Source organism: Glycine max, chromosome 8 (assembly GCF_000004515.6).
Source record: "Glycine max cultivar Williams 82 chromosome 8, Glycine_max_v4.0, whole genome shotgun sequence".
In the NCBI taxonomy this organism is placed as follows: Eukaryota; Viridiplantae; Streptophyta; class Magnoliopsida; order Fabales; family Fabaceae; genus Glycine; species Glycine max.
Window position 1 is genome coordinate 5,390,478 of NC_038244.2, and position 24,415 is coordinate 5,414,892.

At 30.9% G+C, this 24,415-nt stretch overlaps 2 protein-coding genes across 3 annotated transcripts; both read left to right on the plus strand.

Annotated features, from left to right (window-relative positions):
* Positions 1-241: 241 nt before the first annotated feature.
* LOC100792425 (ABC transporter G family member 1) lies at positions 242-7,837 on the plus strand. Its single transcript, XM_041017998.1, has 9 exons — positions 242-989; positions 3,578-3,787; positions 4,364-4,443; positions 4,567-5,037; positions 5,128-5,214; positions 5,723-5,848; positions 5,961-6,155; positions 6,238-6,327; positions 6,696-7,837. Exons 1-9 carry the CDS (start codon positions 818-820, stop codon positions 7,293-7,295), a joined length of 2,031 nt encoding a protein of 676 aa, XP_040873932.1. The 5' UTR covers positions 242-817; the 3' UTR covers positions 7,296-7,837.
* A 9,208-nt stretch (positions 7,838-17,045) lies between these two features.
* On the plus strand, positions 17,046-23,405 carry LOC100820615 (ABC transporter G family member 11-like). Of its 2 annotated transcripts, XM_026129390.2 has the most exons (9): positions 17,046-17,156; positions 17,588-17,802; positions 18,192-18,271; positions 18,860-19,330; positions 19,419-19,505; positions 19,652-19,762; positions 19,921-20,121; positions 21,069-21,158; positions 22,294-23,380. In XM_026129390.2, the coding sequence occupies exons 2-9, from the start codon at positions 17,625-17,627 to the stop codon at positions 22,945-22,947; spliced, it is 1,872 nt and encodes a 623-aa protein (XP_025985175.1). In that variant the 5' UTR covers positions 17,046-17,156; positions 17,588-17,624; the 3' UTR covers positions 22,948-23,380. The 2 variants fall into 2 exon arrangements, with proteins under 2 accessions (XP_025985175.1, NP_001352052.1); NM_001365123.1 differs by lacking the exon at positions 17,046-17,156 and having other exon boundaries at positions 17,608-17,802; positions 22,294-23,405.
* The last annotated feature ends 1,010 nt before the right edge of the window (positions 23,406-24,415 follow it).

Genomic DNA, 24,415 nt, shown 5'->3' on the forward strand with positions numbered 1-24,415 from the left:
TCTCAAAACTCAAGTGGTGAATTCTTGATATTATTGTTCATAGTAATTTTACTTTATTGGAAAAGGTTAATAAATAAATTTTAATCTCAAATCAATTATAATAAATCAGCATAAATGGAAGATTAATAAAGTTTTTTTTATTACAAATATAAACATTTATTGTCTTTAAAATAGTAACAACCACTGTAAAAAAAATAATAATGACAAATTATTAAAATAAAACATTGTTTAAAAGAAACAAGTAATGCTCAACAGCTCAAGTATGTTGTCTAAAAATAATAAAATTATATCTATACACTCAAGACTAAAAATAAAATAAAATATTATCTAAAAAATATCATTATATTAAAAAAAATACTTAAATACTTGACCTACTAAATAAAACTTATTCTTTTAATTTTTAAATAATATCATTTATATTAAATATTTTAGTTATAAAAATCAGGAAAGCCTTGTCTCTCATCTTATAAATTAATTTTGTAGGATTGGGTTAGAATTAAATCCACGAATTTAAGTATGGTCATAGTTTCAATGATTTAGCAACAAGTTTCCTACGCACGCATCATTTGAAAAATTAAGGTACCCAAGCTAAAGGTATGAAGCATGTTATATATAACTAGTAAGATTGTACCAATTTATAGGCCCTTTCTGTTTGTATTACTTACCCTTTGTAGTTTCCCTCGCTTTGGCATTCTCCTCAGTTTCATGTTTTCACGTTTACTTCTCCAACAAAGCAAACAACAACTGGACTACGATTTTTGATTAACCTCTCTCTCTGTATCTTCTATACCAAACAAAGACTAGTAGAAAGTTTAGCATGATGAGTTCCATTCTCTGTCATCCTTTCAGAACTATAGATAGTTATGATGATGAAGCTTATGATGGCTCACAACAAGGACAAAGTGGCTTGGAGCTTGACGCCAATTTGGCCAAATGTTCAGAGGAGACAACCAGAGGAGAAGCTGTTCTAAATGTCGTTGCACAGCAAGGTATTTTTCGCAACAAGACAATCCTTCTTTCCTTATTTCTTTCATTAATCATTTCACCAACTTATCATCGGTATAAAAAGTGTGTTTATCTCTTAATGAGTATAAGGTCAGGGTTTAATCCCTTGTTGATACATATAAAAAAATATATGTTAAGAGAAATTACAAAATGAAGTGAAAGTATGTGAAATCACTGATTTTTTTTATTTTTAATAAATTTGAACCAATAAAAAATAGTAAATTAAAAAGTATGACCCCAATATTTTTCTTAAAAAAAAAATTAACTCCTTAAATAAATTTAGTATTTCAATGAATTATTTCTTGATTCTGCCTCAATAATACCTGAGTTCACCCCCAAAAAATTAATTCGTTCATTTGATATAAGCTTTGGTATGGATTTAAAAACAATAGGGCTCACAAAATTGAGTGCCACTATTATATATTCACACATTTCATAATTATGTACATAGGGCTCGCAAAATTCTTTAAGCATCCACAAAAAACTTTTTGGGTGCTCCCTAAGCACTTGCTTTCGCATGCATCTCTAGTACTATACAAACACCTTCGATGCATTTGTTCTTACTAAGTTGTTAAACTTAAGAATAAGTTCTTATGTTTTTTTTATGTATTAAATATATAAAAAATAAGCATGGGTACAAGAAGATACCCAGCCAGTCACAGTAGCTACAAAGTCAGAAAAACAACCAAAACCTCTATGTAATTAAAACCCCTGAAGTTTGGCCAGGGGTCCGGTGGTAAAAAAGGTTGAAGGAAGAAAAAGAAATCGTAAATTTGAATACTCTTGATTGTTATTTTTAATAAAACTAACATAGATAAAAAAAAAAAATCCTCTGAAAATGGTTAGATATTATTTATGCTATCAATACTGCACAAATATCAAATAACCATCTCCTCACCTACCACCGTTCCCCGACCCAAACCCCCTTTATCTGAATTGCATGCGCCGCTAGCCTCAGATTCTCCACGTTTCTGTTGACAGCCACATAATGATCTCCCCTCACCAATATCGTGTGTCCACACAACCAAATTGGGCATCCATTGAACACTTGGAATTCAAACCCTTTAATCCATGTCCTACTATGGAAGATCACTCGTTGAATGAGTTCTTATGTTTAGTTTATTATTAGAGCCATAGACGTGACAATTTTTATAAAGTTCACTGCTTATGTAAGTCACTGATTTTAACGAATTTTAAAAATTGTGATACATTTTAAGTTCTTATATATTTTGACATGACCCCCCAAAAATGAGTTAAGCAACTCTACTATGATTACACCATTAGAAATGTTTTAGGGTCGTGTATTGGACAAGGCCACAACCTTAGGCCCCCATTTCTTTGCAGATTAGCTATTACAATAGGAAATTAATTATTATTTTATCTCAAAAAGGAAACTAATTTTGATAGATTGTAACTTATAATGATCGTCTAATCGGATAAAGTTAATAGCTATTCTGATGGGGTATATTACTAATTACTTGTTTTATTTCAAATATCAATCTCAACAATAGGAATTAGCCATTACCTAAATTGAGAAAATCAATTGTCGGATTTTTATCTGTTTTAATTTGCCTAAAAATTGCAGAGGATTGGATAAAATGATTTTGCATTTTTTTCACACTTAAATATAACGGATAGAATTATCATGTTAATTTTTTTTGTTCTATTATATTTTTTTTTCTCACGTTTTCTCCTCATTTTTGCATTATTTTAAAGACTTGAAGTGATTTCTCAAAGGGATAATTGATGTCAGATGATTTGAGTAGATACTGTCAACGCGGAATTCTTTTTGTTTCCGGGTCCTATCATTTTATTATTTTATTTACTTTGTGAAATTATTTTACTTAAATTATATATTGCTGCTTTTTATTTTATTTTGTTCTCGTACTTTGAAGTGATTTTGAAGCTCAAAAAGTAAAAAATAAATTTGTTACATTAGGTCTCTATACAAAAAATTTGCTTTAGGCTCCAAAACTTTTAAACACGACCCTGAATATGGTACATAATGTTGAGTATCCGGTTAACATTGTCCTTGTTCTCTCAGATATCTCAACTTGTTTGAGTTGGAATGTATGTGCACAATGTTATGTGCCCAATGAATGTGTTTTGTACCTTTCGAAGCTCAGACTCTCAGTAATATCGCCATTGTTCTTATCATGGAATAAAAAACTGCTCTTATTTGCTACCAAGTTAAATATTATTAGTACCTAATCTGCTATTATCTCTCTGCTATAATCATGTATATATGACATTCGGTTAATCTTGTTTTGTGTGTAACCCCTCTAGCCACTGTTTATCTCTATATGTTTTGTGTGTAACCACTAACTTCCCATTATTTTCTTCTATATGGAATCACAGAGCCACGTTGCTTAATCAGTTTTTTTTTTTTTCCTGATCCTAATGGCTTCTATTTCCACCATATCTGGCACCACCAATCCTTTCTCCACCCCTATACCATGATCATACAAATATAGATTATTCACACACAACTGAAAGCTGAGAATGACTAACATTCCTTATCCACAACCTGAGGTTTTGCAAACTAATGATAAAGTTTTAACCACATTTGAAGGTGATGCTATTAAGTTAACAGAAATCAGTGAAAGTGTTCAAAGAGAGGACATAACAGGGACATGGGAGAATTTGTGGGTCACTGTTTCAAGTGGGAAGAACAAGAAGCCAATTCTGCAGGATCTTACGGGTTATGCACGGCCAGGAAGGATTCTTGCCATAATGGGCCCTTCAGGATGTGGAAAATCTACACTTCTTGATGCTTTAGCAGGTGATTGGTAACACACTCTACTGTCTACAATTTATTTATTTGGTAGTGGAATGCCATTTCCACATGTTTTTATTATGATTTATGAGTCTCAATAGTATGTCACCACCTTGCTGTTATGCTGATTGCTATTTATTTGGTAGTGGCACTTCCATTTCCACATGTTTTTATTATGATCTAAGGGTTTTTAAAGCATTTTGGATAAGTATGTGAAGTTTTCGATAGATTTAAAGCATTGTCTGGTTAAGGAAGTAAAAGGGAATTTTTTTTTTTAAATTGGGATGCATAAAAATGCATTTCCTTATGAGTTTTAAATGCGTCCCATATGATCTTCAATACAAACTTTCATCTTTTTATTCTTTAATCAGTGCCCTTAGATCCATTTATAAATTCTTTATGCTGAGTTACTTGCTAAAAAAGCAATTCAACAGGTGCTTGGTCATGTGAAATAACACTAGCAATAATTTTTTTTTTGTCAAAGCCGAATATGTCAAGAAGATGCATCAGAAAGTCAAGTAGGAGAGGCAAATTTCTTTTGTTTGATGTCATGTTTATCATATGATTCAAACAATGTTGCAGGAAGATTGAGCTCAAACATGAAGCAAACAGGGAAGATTCTAATCAATGGCCAGAAGCAAGCACTGGCCTATGGCACATCAGTAAGAGACAAATCCCAAAAGCTACAAGGCCATTAAAGAAAAAGTAGTATTTTTTTTGTAGGAAAAACATTTGTTTCAAAAAGGAGATATCTTAACCTCTCTACCACTACCATGTGAAATCAGGGCTATGTAACTCAAGATGATGCTATGCTGTCAACTTTAACCACTGGAGAAACTTTATACTACTCAGCTCAGCTCCAGTTTCCAGATTCCATGTCCATAGCAGAGAAGAAGGAACGCACAGATATGACATTGAGAGAAATGGGTCTGCAAGATGCCATCAACACAAGGGTTGGAGGGTGGGGTTCTAAAGGCCTCAGTGGGGGACAAAAGAGGAGACTTAGCATTTGCATTGAGATTCTAACACGCCCGAGACTTCTCTTCCTTGATGAACCAACTAGTGGACTTGACAGTGCAGCTTCATATTATGTCATGAGTAGAATTGCAACTCTAAATCAAAGGGACGGAATTCGAAGGACTATTGTTGCATCCATCCATCAGCCTAGCAGTGAAATTTTTGAACTTTTCCATGATCTTTGTCTTTTGTCTTCTGGTGAAACAGTATATTTTGGTCCAGCCTCTGATGCAAATCAGGTTAGAAAATAAAATCCTTGATTCCTTATGAAGAAGCACACTTTGATTTGAAGTTAACGTGATTCATAGTGACAGTTTGATTCTGTGCAGTTTTTTGCTTCAAATGGTTTCCCTTGCCCAACTCTCCACAATCCTTCTGATCACTACTTAAGGATCATAAACAAAGATTTTGAACAGGTACACAAATTCTCAACTTTAGTTTATTTTGGGGGAAAACATCTATTTATTTTCCAAAATTGACACTGTCACCCAGTTTGGTCCTTGACTTTATATATAAAAAGCAAATTTGGTGACTGATTTTAATAATTATCAATTAATTAATTTAGTCCTTAAATTTGATCTTAGCCAATTTGATCTTTGAGTTTGGGGTGCATCAGTCATTTTGCTCCCTATAGTTAGGGATCAAATTGACTTTTAGTTGTCAAGTTGATTGATTCGCTAATGTTAGAGACTGAAACAATTAGTGATGTCAATTTAAGAGACTAAATTAATTGACGGTTATCAAAGTCAGTGACTATTTTTTCTTCTTGTATCATCTAATACTAAATTGTATAGTGATAGTGTGGAATTAATTTCAGGGGATAAATTAATGTTTTACATTTTGGAAGCCTGTCTTCTAATTAAGAAAATGTAGCCAAAATACTCAAACTAAATTGATTTTTCTTATTGTACTTATTGTTTCCAGGATGCTGAAAAAGGCCTTGGAACGGGAGTAACTTCAGAAAAAGCAATTGATACCCTTGTAAAGTCTTACAAGTCGTCTCAAATTAGAAAACAAGTTAAAAAGGAAGTGGATAAAATAGGTGAAAGTGTAAGTTTCACGTTTCACCACTCCCACCAAGACTACAAAATCACAAAAGAATAAATTCTCAAGCCCAAAGACTTGTGATACTCATGAAATACTAATTTTTGCATGAGTGCAGGATTCTGATGCAATAAGGAACCAGAGGATTCATGCTGCATTTCCCACTCAATGCCTTGTTCTTATAAGAAGAGCTTCCTTGCAGTTGTTTCGTGACATAAGCAATTACTGGTTACGTTTAATTGTCTTCATTGTAATAGCTATAAGCATCGGCTCTATCTTCTATGACATAGGCACAAGTAATGGATCTATTCAGGTAAGATAGATAATAAACACAATGCTTTTAGCTTTAATGAACAAACTTGACGAGTAATACAATATCCTCTTGCATGTTTCAGGGGAGAGGTTCGCTGCTCATATTTTTTGTTTCAGTTCTGACTTTCATGACCCTTGTTGGTGGATTCTCTCCACTTTTGGAAGAAATGAAGGTAAACTTTCTGTCATTTTGTGCTATATTTTAAGATAATCTAATATGTAGCTTTCATTTACAGAGTAAATTACCATTTTGGTATCTGAAAATGTAACGTGCTGTCACATTAGTCACTAAAACTAAGAAAAAAGCCCTTGAAACTTCTAATTGTTATATCTATGTCCCTAAACTTATATTGATATAATCACATAATGCACACATTTTATTTTAATTTTAGACTAATGTGATTCAACTATTGCACTTTGAAGGCTTAGTTGAAATTTCCTTAGTTTCAGATACTAATGTGACAACGCTATATACTTTGTGGGACTAAAACCGTAGTTATTCTCATTTTCTAATTGAAATTTTTTCCTTGTATCATGCCAGGTATTTGAACGAGAGAGATTGAATGGGCACTATGGCGTCACGGCATTTCTCATAGGCAACATATTCTCTGCTGTTCCTTACATGCTATTGATCTCTCTTATTCCTGGTGGAATAGCATACTACCTTTGTGGGATGCACAAAGGACCAGAACGGTTCTTCTACTTCACTTCTTTGCTATTTGCCATAGTGATGTGGGTTGAGAGCCTTATGTTGGTTGTAGGGAGTATCTGCCCCAATTATGTAATAGGCATGTTCCTTGCTGGTGGAGTTGAAGGACTCATGATCTTAACAGGTGGATTCTATAGACTTCCAAATGATCTTCCCAAACCACTATGGAAATACCCTTTATACTATGTTTCCTTCCTCAAGTATGCATTCCAAGGATCATTCAAGAATGACTTTGAAGGCTTAACATTTTCTGTTGACCAAGATGGAGGAGGCATCATGAGTGGTAGAGAAGTACTAACTGACACATGGCATTTGGAAATGGGTTACTCTAAGTGGGTTGATCTTGCTATCATGTTTGGAATGATTGTTCTGTATCGAGTTTTGTTCTTGGTCATCACTAAGTGCAAGGAGAAAATGAAGCCTTTTCACTAGAATCAGTGATCACTAAAGAAGTGGTTCTGTTGCAGCTATCAGTGGTCCCCTAGCATAAGTGTTCACTAGAACTAGAGAAACTAGAATTAATGATTCCTTGAATGTTAAGTAAATACTCAAATTGCCTGATGACAACAAATGAGGCAGTGAATATGTTATTTACTAACAATGCGTACTAGTGCGATGCATAGAAAATTTATGTCACATAGGGTGGTGTTTGAAATTTATGTTAATTTAACATTTTTTTGGGTGTAATAATGATTTGATTACTTTGTTGGTCCTGAAATTATTTGAGATTTTTTAAGTAGGTCCTTAAACTAAAGAAAATTTTAATTGGATCCTTGATCATGTAATTTTGTTAATTGAGCCATCAAAGTTAGTGATCCGTTTTACAAATTGGTATCTTTCATGAAACATTTCTTATTCCCTATTTATTAGCAACTTGAAAGCACAAGAGAAATGCCAATTTATGGCGTTCTTTAAAAATCGCCAGGACCACAAGTAGCTCGAAACAACTCAATGGGCTTTTTTTTTTTTTACAGAACATGTGTATTTTAATCATAACCTCATGAAAAAATTAACAATTAACGTGGTTAATTTTAATAAAAAGAATACGCACAACATCTTAAAAACATATTTACAATTATTTGTTTATAATAAAAACTTTCTTTCTTAATATAACTTTTATCTATTCAAATTATATTTTCATTTTTCAAATAAATCTGTGAAATGCGCAGCTATTACATTTAGTTCAAATATAAAAGAAACAAACTAATTTTTAAAAAAAAGCATGCACTCAATGACTCCCTCAAGCCATCACAATTCTAATGCCTTATATGAGAGGATTGGATATGATAAAAAAAATTGAATGCATGGAAGAAACACAAAAAAAAAAATTAAAATTGGTTGACGAGATAATTATGCCAGAAAATAATGCTTATACACATAACCGAGCAAGTGACAGAGTAGTGTTTACACATTGCCGGTAACACAACAATTACAATCATATCATATGTTTATTTCATAATATCTTAGATGTTCAAAGCAACGGTACAACTGAAAAGTTCCAACGATTACAAGTGAAGAAGACGAAAACAAAACCCATAATCTCTTAATCTATGAGTTAATTTGCTAATATATTTGTGTGCCCATTCAAGTTTGTTCAAGAAAGCCTGAATTACTTCATTTATAGCTAAGTTGGGTGTTAGTTGTGGTGGATCAAGAGGATCCCGAGTGATTTTTGATGCAAAAAACGATGAAATATCTAAAAAGACAAAAAAAACAACAACTTTTCAGATAGAGACGATAGTTGTTTAAATCGCCATACATAAAATTAAAAAAAAAAAAAAGTATGTTGCTCTGATTTGTTACCAAAGAAGAAGCTAGGAGATTATTAGTAACTAGCCCGTCATCTGCTGATATCTTTCTCACAATTTCACCCAAAAAAAAAATACTATTATCATTTGTTTCTTATATATTAAATTAGCGATCGAATGTTTTCAAATATGTTCACTATACCCTATTAAGTAATATTATATTTCAATGGTAATTGAAAAGTGTTAATTTCTAGCAGATATTTTTGTGAAACATTATTCCTAAGAAGTTCCAGTGATTTTTTTTGTATAAGATAATTTGCAAGAAATTCTTGCGAGTTTTTCTGCAAATAATATTTCGCAGGAAATTTATATGTAGATTTTTAAAAAAAAATCAGCAAGAGAAAATTAATAACATTTGCTTACATATTATGTAGAAATTAATTTGAACCATGTAATCGTGTTTGAATCTTCTGCAGATAAATTTTTCTACCGTCACAATGATGCAAAATCTGACCCATTGATTAATTGCTACAATAGTAGTTAATAAAGAAAAAAAAAGTGTAATCAATGGCCAAAACTTTTGCTTTAAGAGAATCATGCTGCCAAGGCGGCAGAGGATCTGCATACATGTATTCAAGTAACACCTAATAATTTCTCCATGGAGAGGCCAAGAGTCTTATCTTTGACATGTAATATAGGACATAAAAATTAGGATGATGATTTTTTTATCAGCAAATAAAGATATGATGATATTTGGATACCCATAAATTACAAATATTTTATCAACCATTCTAATGTCACTTCATACATCTTTTTATTATCAATTAAATTAATAATTTATCTCTATATTTTATTATCTCTTTCAAAGGCAAAATCACCAAATTGGGTCCCTTTTACAAATTAATTACCAAAATGGGTCTGTTTTATTTTTATTTACCAAGGGGGTCTGTTATTTTACTACAAAGCGCCTACCTGAGGAGCGCGTTCCACCAGAACGCGACACGTGGCTTGTCTGGACATGGCGATGTGACAGGGGTGGTCGTGCCTGCCTGCCAGGCGCTACCAGTCGTGCCTACCTGCCAGGCGCTACCAGTCGTGCCTACCTGCCAGGCGCGACCACTAGTGGTAGCCTGGCAGGCACTTCCACTAGTGGTGGGGCCCCTGGCACGTCCATGTTCCCTATAAAACCATCTGCCCTCCGTTTCATTTTCACACAAACACAAAATCAAGCTCATTTGGAAACCTTGAAGCTGAGTTGAAACGTACCGGTTAGAAATTTTGTTCAAAACTAGTAAATATTTTTTATCTTCAATACATTATAGCATTAATTAATATTTATTTTGGTGATGATAATAATGATTATATTTTGTAGGTGCATAAACAAATTGACATGAACTATAAAATGAAATAGTAATTTTGTTTATATTTTTTGTGTGATAATTAGTAATTTTTGGTAACTTAATAATTTATTTTTTGGTTATAATTATGATATATTTGTTTGTTGATGACAATAATTATTTATTGTAGTAGTTTTTATGTCTAGCACATTATTATTATTATTAGTTAAGCTCATAATTATTGATGTTGTTGGTATATTTTTTTAATAGCCAAAATTTATACATAGACATTAAAAATAAATGCCGATTGTTTTGCGTCATTCGTGTGCGAAGTAGGAAATTGTTGTGACAGTAATTTCATTTATTTAGAGTAATTTGTTGTTGTTAATTTATTTTAGGTTAATAATTTATGTTATGTTAATTTATGCGTTTGTTCTACTCTCCTTTCATAGCGACTATTCCATTCATTAAGCGCGGGTTGCATTAGTCGCATCCAATTTCTTCCTTCTTTTCCCTTTAAGGTCAAGTCATGTATGTTTTCGGGTTGCATTACTGGGCCCGGAATAGGTTGTTGCATTCCAAACTGTCGCATGACTCTATCCGGCTGGTGCCATTCCACTTTTTGAAAACAAATAAGTGGTACGATACATGTCCATAATACAGACCCAATAAAACAAACTTGACTCAAATTCATTTCCACATGTCCAGCATAAGGGACCCAAACAAACTGCATATAAAAGTTAAATTTAATAAATTAAGTAACAATTAGAACATCATTTAATAAACAAATGTCAAAATTATTACCTCGTCGCGTTTCATGACATCTAATTTACGACGAAACTCAAGTAAATTGTCATTGCCTATGTGATGCAATTCACCTCCTAACCATCTTCACAAAAAAACAAATAACAAAATAAGATGTTACGTATAATAATGATTAACATCAAGCAACCATATTTATTAATTATCAATTCAAAATATTAAAGGAAAGTATACCTGTAAGCAAGTGGCGCGTTTTGTTGTTGTGGAGGAATAACTGACGGGGCTAACGTTGGGCATCGTTCCCATGCCCATAACTGAATCAAGAGAGTGAAACCGCCTATTGATTTAGCATGATAGTCTGTTGCGATGCACATCTCTCTATAAAGGTTACCCAGAAGAGCAGCTCCCCATGCATAAGTGCTGCACTCTCTAAGGTCTCTCAAAAATTGCAAATATCTCATTGGCACCCTTTTGCTGCTTTTATCAACAAACATCACGCCTCCTATGAATCTTAAGATCCAAGCTCGAGCAAATCTTTCAAGCCCTTGTTGGTTGCCTATGAAATCATTAATATTTGCAAATTGAGAAGTCAGCCAACTCAATAAAAGTGAGTTCCCGTTAACTGCATCATCGTCAGGCATGACACCCAATAATTCATGGCACAACTCAAACCAATCAATATTTGTATTGCCGGTTAAAGGTCTTCCATCAACAGAAATAACAAGTAGCACAGAAACATCTTGAAGTGTAATAGTTGCCTCGCCACACTTCAAATAAAATGTATGTGTTTCTGGCCTCCACCTTTCAATAAAAGCATTAACTAATGCTCCATTTATCTTCAATTGCGCCAATTTCATTATCGGGTACAAACCCGAAACTTGTAATAAAGGAATAATTTCCTCGGGCGGTGCTTCTCTATGATTATACAGTGGTGTAGCTCGTCGAATTTTTAATGTCCTTTGATTAGCACCATTCCAAATATGTTGTGATATATGGTTTTTTTGCATCCACAGTAAATCATCCTCTAATGGTCCAGATGCCACGTCATAATGATTAGATGATGACGAACTTGCCATATTAAAACTCCTGTATAACAAGAAAAAAAATTAATAATCACACATATCATAAATAATTAATAATAAATTACAATATATTTAAATACATTTTAAATACGTACACAAACAATATTCTAAAAAAATACATAATTTAAATTTTAGAAATGAACACATAATTTAAGTAAATGAATTATAATGACACACACACATATATATATATATAGCAGCAATTTCAGCAATTTTTTTTCTTAATTTTAACTTTTTATTTTAAAAGTTATTAATTATAATTTAGAGTTTATTTTTAATTTTAAACTATTGATATATTGTATCAAACTCAATATGCCTTTCTTTTTTAAATACGCTCAATAGCAATATTCTAGTAATATTTATTATTAATTTTAATTAAAATTATATTCTACAAACTAAAATTATCAACCCAACAACAACAAAGTCTTACAATTGCAAATAACATCAATTATAACTAATATAATTAAATATTAACAAAAATAATAATATAATATTTAAATAACAATATTATTATCTATAATTATCTTCAACAATAATTAACAATTTTATATTATTATAAAATCAAAAAACAAAACACTAAAAATATATATCAATTTAAACTTCCTATTTATCAAAAAAAATATATAACAAAGCATTAAAAATATAACACACTATCAAACTAATAATAATTACTTCTACAAATAAATCCACTAAAAAATATAAACTGCCTATATGCAAAATATATATATATATATATATATATATATATATATTAAAATATAACAATTTATATAGTATTTAAATAACAATATTATTATCTATAATTATCTTCAACAATAATTAACAATTTTATATTATTATAAAATAAAAAACAAAGCACTAAAAATATATATCAATTTAAATTGCCTATCTACCTAGAAAAAAATATATAACAAAGCACTAAAAATATAACACACTATCAAACTAATAATAATTACCTCTACAAATAAATCCACTAAAAAATATAAACTGCCTATCTGCAAAAAAAAATATACATATATATATATATATATATATATATATATAAATATAACAATTTATATACATTAAATAAAAAATAAAAAAAACTAACCAAATAAAAAAACTAACCAAACAAGGGAAGGGAAACCTGCAAACAGGGGAGAAGCTGGCTGCAAAAAAAAATTATATATATATAAAAAGATTAAAATATAATCATTTATATAAATAAAATAAATTAAAAAAACAAAAAAAAAAAAAAGAAAAACCTGCTGCTGGGGAGGGGGGAATGAGAAGGGGACTGCTGGGGGGGGGGGAACACGAAGGGGGAGTTTGGGGGAGGGGGGGACAGCTTCCGTGGGGGGGTTTGGGGGAGGGGGGGATCCCATTTAAGGGCGCTTGGACGCGCCTGGGGCCAGGGCGCGAACCAAGGCGCCTCGGGAACGGCACGACGGGACGCGCCTGCGTGCAGGGCGCGAGCAGTAGCGCCTGCATGCAGGGCGCGACCTTCGGCGTCTGCACCACCTGCAGCACCGCCTGCAGCAGCGGCCACGTGTCGCTTCCTCCGGTAAGCGCCCCTCAGGTAAGCACCTTCCCTGCAAAAACAGCACCCCTTAGTAAATAAAAAGCAAAGAGACCCATTCTGGTAAATAATTTCTAAAAGTAACCCAGAATGGTGATTTTGCCCTCTTTCAAATGGCAAAAACGTAAGAAGAATAATTTTCATAGAAATAATGCCCCACATTTTCGGATGGATCACTGATAAGAACATACACTACGCTTGTGTACGCCTAAGAGTCTCTCCTTATTGAATATTTGGGTTCCACCGTGGTAAGGCTTCGTTTGGTTGGATGGAAGAAAAATTGAGAAGAAAAGAAAAATAGAGAAGAAAGAAAAAATTTAAAATTTAAATGAAAAAAATGAGAGGAAGGAAAAATTTGAATTTTTGTATGTACAAAAACAATTTTTTCATCCATTTTGTCTTCAAACAAACAAACCAAAAAAAATATTTTGTTAGTCATGTTTTCTTTTTTCTTTATTTTTTTTTTCTCATTTTCTCTTTTACCAAACGAACCCTTCCTGTCGCTGAATTCACTTTAATAATTTGTAGTAACCAAAATTGATATTTTTATTAAAAAAATATTAGTTGTATTTGGACAAAAATAAAATTGCAATGGGTTGCTTTTCTCATAGAAATTCATTTATAAATAATCACATCCAGTCCAAATATTGATGAGGATGTACTGAAATCAATCTAATCGACATGGGAGAAAAGAATGACATTTGGGTGACATGATTAGGTTACAAATGGAAAGAATAGAAAACTAAGTCTGCATGGTGTGACAGGTTATGCTCTGCCAGGAAAGCTTTTTGCTATAGTGGGTCGCTGCGGCAAATCCACACTTCTTAGATGCTTTAGCAGGTGAGTAGCAGCTAGTTTCCTCTAATTTATGCACTTGGGTGATATACTTTAAAATAATTTGAGTGTCAATTTAATTAAAGAGTTATACATATTTTCGACCTGAGAAATATGACTTCTTATACTTATATAAGAATATTGTTTCGGCTTCAGTAGAAACAAGGGAGAAGAAAATAGTTTTATAAAAATATAAAAATTGTCGTTAAGGATAAGCAACACGTACTCAACAACGTGGCAATATTGTTTTCTCTAAAGTAATTAAATTTAATTTTAAATTTTTGTAATTATCTTCTTGAAATAGGACTTGTAATTATGAAGCATGATAGATATGTTTGTTGTTATAATTATTATTGTTATTATTTTTATTGTTGTTCTCATTGATTTATTGTTGTCCTATAAAATAGAGTTTTTTTAGTTTTTAATTTTTTTTTTTTAAGTTTTTGTAAAATTTAAAATTTTTTGTTTTAATTTTGTTATCAAAATTTTGGTTTTATAATTATAATTATTTATATATTTTATTTAAAATTTAAAATAAATTAATTTTATTTCATAATAATACGTATTTTTTTAATTTAATTTATTAATTCTAAATGATTTTTCTATTTAAATTAATCATATAAATATTTTTTTATAATTTATTTGGGTTACAATGTTTTTGGTTGAGATTTTATAGTCAACCGGGGATATTGTGGTTATTTTATACAGGAATTTTAATAAAATATTAAAATAATATTTTTTTATCATAGTTAATATTTTAAGCTCAATTTTTTTAATCTCTTTTAATTAATTTTATTATATTGTCACAGTATTTTCTTTTTAACTAGGACGTTCTCGATACTTTTTTTACGTTTGTTTTGCGCCGTTATAGATTAACTATTAAAAAATTCGACTGAATATATAGTAATCACTATTTTGAATTGAATTGTGTCGCTCAGAATTTTGATATTCACACTGATCAGTTGTCCAAAAAGAACTATTAAACAAATAAACAAACATTTAATAAAGTAAAATTTAGAGAACTCAAGTTACAAAAAGATAGTTGTCTTTCAAAGCAGAATTTAGAGAACTCACATCTAGGTCATGAAGGTATTATTCTCCAAATAAAAACCAGGACTTACTCCTTCACAAACCTGACAAAATTATATAGCTTATGCCTTATAGAAACTTTTATCAACCTTTTTTACTCGGTCACCATTTAGACTAATTAAGATCCCATGCATAAGTCTCACTTCTTGTTTATGCAAACTTCCTAAGAATGATCATTGTCCTAGCCTTAACAATTTTACATCAAAATGCCTAAATTAAACACATAATAAAATCCAATTTCATGATATGATCTCAACAAATTTTTAGCACGTACTCTACACCAATTTTATATCAACTATCAAGCGCGTAAAACTCAGGAATAATTATTACCCATGATGTTACCTGAATAACAAAATTACTTTCAATAAAAAATACCTATGATCTATATGAAAAAAATCTTATTTCAATTGAACTTAGTTCTTCAAAGTTTTCAATTTCTAGTCCAATCTAATAGACCTATTTATCATCATCAAATCAAGCTTCCTTATCATATATCCACTTTATTTAAAAACCTGACGCTTCCCCACTCTTATTGAAAAATAAATAAATTCTTAGTCATTGTTCATTCGATCGCTTTATTTAAAAACTTGCCACTTCCCCACTTTTAAATCTCCATAAATTGTAAAATAATAGTTGATTGATCAATCCTGAATAGCATAGACTATGTTTAGTTTACCGTTTGATCTCTTCAAACTTTGTCCAATAAAATTAATTTGGTGATATGTTTGGTTTCCTTTATAAATACGTTAGCACACATATTTAACCTAAAACTAAGTTTCAATTAAAAGAACACCATGGTTATTTTTATAAACTCAGTTTCTAAAATGAAATACATTCAAATTTAAGTTTGTGTACTTTAATCTAAACATGCACTAAGTCACCCATTTAAACTGAAAAAATACAAATAAAAAATTCACCTATCAGTACACTAAATTTTCTGATAGTATTAAATGCCACAAAAACAAATTCATGGACAATTCAATAAATTTTGTACCTAGTTAGCTAGCACTGTCACATTCTTTCAAAATAAAATCGCATACATATATTCATAACAATTAATATTTGTTAATAAAAAAAAACTTAAAATAGAGAAGAGAGACTAAATCTGATAAATGTATTAAAATTGACTGTATTCATCAAAATGAAACTACAGGGACTTTTTTGACCCAAAACACAGAAATTTAAAATATAGTTTTTCACAATTTTAAGTACAGAAAATCTGAAACTATAATTTTAACATAATTTGATTAGCAACGCAATGTTGCGACGGGAATTTGGGATTTTTTTTCTAACATATATGAATGAATTAAATTGGAACCATGTGATTGTGATTTGACCAAATTCATAAATATCATCCTAAAAAATTAAAACTTTGTTGGAAGACTTTTCGAGCCGCCAGGATGAGGACTGCCATGATTAGACCAATAACCATATATATCCTCCACTCCTAATAATTTTTTCACTAATATGGACATAGAAATAATGCGCCACATTTATGGATTGGAGTCACTTGTCTTGTATTGGGTCCGTCTGTGCGCAACTGCTAACTGCATTTTGTACTAGTAGACAACCTACATTAACTCACATACCAGAGTCTTTTTCCTTACTGAATATTTGGGTTCTACCACATCTATTTTCCTTATTTTATAGATTATAGATATTCTTTATTTCTTGAGGTAATCAAATTTTAGTTCAATAAAATTATTATGAAAAAAAATATTCAATTTCAAATATTTAATGTTATATATCTAAAACTCGAACTTAAAAGAACAAGTTAAACGAACAATCCTGCACCGTTCACACGTTTTTGAGATATTTGGGTTTGGGCTATACCTAGAGACAACACCAAAACATATTGTTAGGAGGGGTGAGAATATTGTGAGGTATGTTCAATCATTTATTCACATTTTTTTTATTTTGGTAACAACAAACATTCACATTGAAGCATCTAAAAAAAGTTGATAAAACATGAGTCTATATAGTATATTTCAGAAGATATATATCATGTCGATTCTCACATGCTAGAGAGGCAAATACACGTAGCAGCTTAGGGCGCATTTTTTTTTTAACTACAAATTTTAGTAGGGTTTTGATAAGGGCCGGCTGCTCCCGTTTCTCAATATCTAGCTACTTCTGTCCCTGGTTCCACCACATTACATATCTATTGCCAAGTCCTCTTTCAAATAATTAATAATCTGCAATAAAAGTCCAAAATTTATTATATTTATTAAAAAAATACCATTTGTATTTGACCGTGTTTTTTTTGTAATGGGTTGCTTTTACGATAATTTCATTTATAAATAAGCATCTGCAGATATTGATCAGGATGCACTCAAATTAGTCTCATCGAAATGGGAGAACAGAATGACATTACGCTGACATGGGAGAATTTGGAAGCTACTGTTACAAATGGAAAGAACCGAAAACTAATTCTTCATGGGCTTACAGGTTATGCCCAGCCAGGGAGACTTTTGGCTATAATTGGTCCTTCTGGCAGTGGCAAATCCACACTTCTTGATGCTTTAGCAGGTAATTACTGATTAATAGCTAGTTTACTGAAATTTATGTACCACCTTTGCATGAGTATGACTAAGTGTATGAGTCTAACAGTAGGTGTCTAATAACTAGCTTTATAATTACCATTCTTTTCATTCTTCATGTATTGTATAGACACTTCACTTTTCAACTGAAGCATATTTTGTACAAGCATGTTAGTTTTTTTTAAGGAAACCTTTGTAAATTCTATTTGGACGTAAATGAAATTAATCTAGACTCAGTTTAATACATGATAGAAAAAAAAAAGTATAGGAGTTTTACATTGATGGCCGTAGTACAGTATAATCAGAAGCAGTTTCTTTTTGTTTGCTGGAAGCTATTTATTTTATAACAGTTATGATCATATAATTCAAACGATGCAGGAAGATTGACATCAAACATAAAGCAAACAGGGAAGATTCTAATCAATGGCCACAAACAAGAACTGGCTTATGGAACATCAGTAAGATCGGGAACATTCTTACAACAAAAAGCATCTTTTGTACTAGACATGCAAAACTTATAGTAATCAAAATCTTACTATTCATGATTTAATACAAATTGGCTACCTACCAATTCTTATCATATAAGATGAATCTTACATGATTTATATTTATATATACATATGAATGAATCTATATAATTTCATATCATCCACATTAATCATCCGATTCAACAATTTGTTATTTTTTCCTATTCTTTTCCTTTTCTTTCACCCATATGTATGTACAATATTTAGCTTTTTAATTGCTTTTTTCCATTCTTCTAAAATAAGGTTTTGCACACTTTGATATAACTAATAATTTTGTTTTATAAGACTTCACGTTAATTTTGTTTTATAAGACTTCACGTTAAGTTGTTATATGCCATCTATATGATCAAACATCTTTCGATTCGATAGAAATTATGATTGACTACTCAAAACATTATAGCTCAACTATTGGCAATTCAAATCTCAATTGGATAACCATAGACAGAAGAATATATAGTTGTAAAAAAGGAGTTTTTATTTATTTATTAACTTCTCTCCTACATCATGTGAAATCTGCAGGGCTATGTAACACAAGATGATGCTATGCTGTCATGTTTAACCGCTGGGGAAACTTTATACTACTCAGCTATGCTCCAATTTCCAAACACCATGTCTGTAGAAGAGAAGAAGGAACGAGCAGATATGACACTGAGAGAAATGGGTCTACAAGATGCCATCAACACAAGGGTTGGAGGGTGGAATTGTAAAGGCCTCAGTGGGGGACAAAGGAGGAGACTTAGCATTTGCATTGAGATTCTAACACACCCAAAACTCCTCTTCCTTGATGAACCAACTAGTGGACTTGATAGTGCAGCTTCCTATTATGTTATGAGTGGAATTGCAAATCTAATTCAAAGGGATGGAATTCAAAGGACTATTGTTGCTTCCGTCCATCAACCTAGCAGTGAAGTTTTCCAACTTTTCCATGACCTTTTTCTTCTCTCTTCCGGAGAGACAGTATATTTTGGTCCTGCCTCTGATGCAAATCAGGTTAGGAACAAATAATTATAATAGAAAATAAAATAAACATATTGTTGACCAGTTACATATATATAGTGATGCTTTTCATTTGGTGCAGTTTTTTGCTTCAAATGGTTTTCCTTGCCCACCTCTATATAATCCTTCTGATCACTACTTAAGGATCATAAACAAAGATTTCAACCAGGTACATATGTTCAAACTTTGAATCTGTCTACTTAGTGTTTAATTATTTGTAAGCTTTTGGGCACTTATATGGTGTTATACTTATTAATTACATCTTGTTGATAATAAATTGAAAAATTGTAACTTGATTGATTTGTTAATTTTCAGGATGCTGATGAAGGAATTACTACTGAAGAAGCAACTAAAATCCTTGTCAATTCTTATAAATCTTCTGAATTTAGCAATCATGTTCAGAGTGAAATCGCAAAAAGTGAAACCGTAAGTTTCATATTGATGAATAATTCAAGTATTCCTTCGTTTTAGACTATATATTGTAATAAATAATTAACAAAGAACGTACAACTTTTCAAACTCAATAATTTGAGTGTACCATGCATGAAATTATGATTCACTAACTTTTGCACGTGCGTGTATAGGACTTCGGTGCATGTGGGAAGAAGAAGAAAATCCACGCTGCATTCATTACTCAGTGCCTAATCCTTATAAGAAGAGCTTCACTGCAAATCTATCGTGACACAAACAATTATTGGGCACGTTTAGTTGTCTTTATCTTCATATCTTTAAGCGTGGGCTCTATCTTTTATCACAGTGGCGGCCCGGATTTGCGATCGATTATGGTAAAATTATTTATAGTAAAATCTTATTTTTGCTCTTACAAAGATTATATCATATGCTTAAATGACCTTTTAGTTACTGTAAAATAAGGTATTTTTAATTTTAATTCTCTATTTTTTTATTTTAGTCTGTGTAAAAAAATAGTAACCAACCGATGACATAATAGAGATATTATTAACTTATTGATGGACTTATCAAGTTATCAAAGAATTAAATGCAAAAAAATAATCACATTTAATTTTTATTGGTAATTTTTGTTTTAAATCTCTCATCACTGATTTTATCGAATATTTTAAACGAATGAGTATTTAAAAGCACAATATAATTTATAAAAAAAAGTTTCTTTGATGATGTCATAAGTTAATAGACTGCAAACATTATTGTTGCATTACTTAATAATAGAAACTAATAAAAAATAAATTAAAGACTAAAATCAAAAAAGAATTTTTTAAATGATTAAAATAAAATTAAAAAAACTCTAAAAAGCACGAAAAATTTATTTAATCTTATACCATATTATTTATTTAATTTTCGAAACTTAAAATGTTTAATTGATTTTATCCCTTAATTTATTCTTGCTTAATATTATTAACAAAAAAATTAAAATGTTAAAAAATAAGGTTATAATTATATTTTTAGTTTCTGAACTTTTTTTAAATTTTTCTTTTAACTCAAAATAAAATTTATGGTGTTTTTAAAAAAGTGAACTATTTCCTGAACTATTGCATAACATTGCAAAAATCATTAATATATTGTTAAACTTTAATAAATTAAGGGAGGGAAAATATTAAAAATTTAAACATTAAAAATATTATATAAAGTGATGATAGAATTAATGTATCCTTAAGGGATTAAATTAATTAATATAAGATGTCTTTTCATGTAAATATTGTTTTACTCCTATGTTTACGATGTAGAATGTTGATGTTTATTCTCATTTATGCTTCAGGATAGAGGATCGCTGCTTTGTTTTTTCGTTTCAGTTGTGACTTTCATGACACTTGTTGGTGGAATCTCTCCATTAATCGAGGAAATGAAGGTAAAATTGTTGTTTTATAACTTCAAAGTTTCACTGCGTTGTACTCCTGCACTGGATTTCGTATCCAAAGTAACGTGACTCAACCTATAATTCATGAATAATCACATAACATTAAGAGAAAGATAAGAAGAAAGAAGAACATATAAAGAGAAAAAAACATTAAATAATAGATGTGGTAATATGAAAAATGAAGAAATAAATAAAAAAATAAAATTAAATAGAAGAAAAAATGAGTATATTTAGAGTATTTTCCTTAATTTATCTAATTAACAAAGATGTTGGTTACTCTTAACATGTAGTAATTAAAATGAAAGTTAACATAATAAAAAAACTCGTTGTACCTACACGGAAGTTGTCCGGTATTTTCTTCCTCCAGGTTTCAGTACCTTCACATTTCCTCCTTCACATGTCAGCAGAATGGTGTACTAACAAACAAGTGTACCTAAGAGTGAATACATTAATATCTATTGGCTCGTAACGCTATTTAATAAGATTAGGTTCTTGAGTTCAACAATTATTATTTATTAGATTTATTATTATTTTTTTAAAAAGTTTTTCATGGAAATGGAAGTTGAATTTTAAGGAAAGAATTCTAAAGATTTTTTTTCTTCAAAAATTATTATATTTTAATATTATATTTTTTTTTTTGTCTATGTAAAATTTAAGAATTCAAATTGAATTCTACCAACAAAAACTAACCAAAATTCTTGCAATATATGCGATATTATAAAATTCTAAAAAAGTAATTCAAAGAATTTAAAATGAATTCTTGTAGCTTTGATTAACGGAATGTAATTTTTGAGAATAGAAAGAAAAAACAGAATGTAATTTTTAAGATAAGTTAATTTCTTAATCTTGATGGGGCTGATCGAGATGTATTTGAGTGACTGACGTGTATCCAGCCCTATACTGACTTGAGAACCTTCCCTCAGTTCCTTGTTTAGGGCATGACCGACGACGGATTCTGGGTCATATCATTACATTCATAAAGCGGTGATTCACAACCAAATAATTTTATGAGAAGAAATAAAAAATAAAACAACTTCCTCCTAACACTTTTTTAACTAGAATCTGGGTACAAATGCCGAAATGCCTCTCCATAACACAAATATATTGTTTCCTTTTACTATGTCAGGTGTTTAAGCGAGAGAGACTGAATGGGCACTACGGTATTACGGCTTTTCTCATAAGCAACATATTCTCTGCTGTTCCTTACAATTTTTTGATGTCAATCATTCCGGGAGCTGTGGTTACTTATCTTTCTGGACTACATAAAGGAGTTGATAACTTTGTATTCCTTATTTCTGTTTTATTTGCTACCGTGACTTGGGTTGAGAGCCTTATGATGGTTGTTGGGAGTGTTTTTCCAAACTATGTCATGGGCGTGATCGTATGTGGAGGAATTGAAGGAGTCATGATTTTAACAAGTGGATTCTATCGACTTCCAAATGATCTTCCCAAACCAGTGTGGAAATTCCCTTTCTACTACATTTCCTTCCTCACCTATGCTTTCCAAGGACTGTTAAAAAATGAATTTGAAGACTTGCCATTTTCTTCGGAAGTTCTAGCTGACACTTGGCACGTGCAAATGGGTCACTCTAAGTGGGTTGATCTTGCTATCATGTTTGCCATGATTGTTCTGTATCGAGTTCTATTCTTGGCCATCAGTAAGTGCAAGGAGAAATCAAAACAAGTTAGTGTTGGCATTAAACCCGAAACTAAAATTTTCTCCAGAATCAACATCAGTGAACTCCAAATGAGGGGAATTGATGATCATAATGCTGTCTAAGCAGTAGTTCGACTTCAGCTCGGGGTTAACAGTCTCTACGTTACTATTGTTAAGCTTCTTTTAAAGTGAAAAAAAAGAGTGTGAATTTATAGTTTTCTTTTTGTTGTACAATAGTCCTAACAAGGTTAAAACCTAGAACCTTGTGTAGACTACCCAGACACTGCATTAAGCCAACCCTAATGGGTTAAATAACAAATTGAATGAAATAGAAAAGTAAGAATGTATCAAACTATCAATAGTACTGGTAACATGGTTAAAACCTAGAATCTTGTGTAGGCTACCCAGACCTTTCCTTATTAGACCGACCCTGATGTGTTAAAAAACAAACTGTATGAAATGAAAAATAAGGATGTACTCAAATTAGTTAATGATGTTATTCAAGATTATAAGGTGCTTTAGTTTTATATATATAAATCCTCATTTGATATCTTCATATACATAGTCAATCAAAACAAAAATAAAATTGTCATTTGAAATTTAGTGTTGATACTTGTCAAATTTTTATACGAATGATCTTATGTAATAATTATTGGAATTTTTTACATTGTTATTTAATTAGTGTAAATTGTAAGGGTATTTATTGAAATGGTATAAGTTGGCAATGGAAAAACAAATTTAGAATTTTTATTCAAATATAATATAGTTACTCAACAAAAGAACTACAAAATGATAAAAAAAAAAAAAAATCAATGCCATGGTTTGAAGCTTGACAAATGGATCACCCGTACCAGGCCTGGCCAACAGGCCCAGATGCGAAATGCACGTTGGATTGGGTTATTTTTTCCTGCACTCCTATTATTGTGTCATATATTTTTTATTGTTTTTCAAAAAGTTCATTCCAGAATTTAATCTGCACTTCGAAAGAGGCTTTCTGAAAAGCAATGAAAAGTGCCAAAAAATAATAGTGGAAGTGCAGAAAGTATGTGCCGTTGGATTGACCTGAACCAATTTTTTTTAATAGGTTATAGATTTGTTGGCTTGAACCAATTGGTAGGCAAAACTAAATTTCAATTTTTCCAGGGCTGTTACTTCCTGCCCTCTTTCTGGAAGATTTTTTTTTTATCTTTCAGATTAATCATTCCAGAAGCCAAAAAAAAAAAAAATACATTCTGAAATATAATTTTAGATTCTGGATTGATTTTTCCATAAGTCATAAAGAGGTGCAGGAAACAATAGTCTTTTTTCAGACCTAAAATTTAATTGTCGAATCGACCTAATTTATATGGCCTTTTGAACTGGCACATTAAGTCAAACCCAATTTACCACCACTATCACTCAATAATATAACATATAAATATAAAATAATTTGTACATGATGAAATACATAATTATATATATATATATATATATATATATATATATATATATATATATAATTACATATAAATAACTTAAATATGTATATTTTAACCCCCCCTCCCCCACTAGTTTTGTATATTTAAATCTCCGGCCCCTAAATTTTTACTAC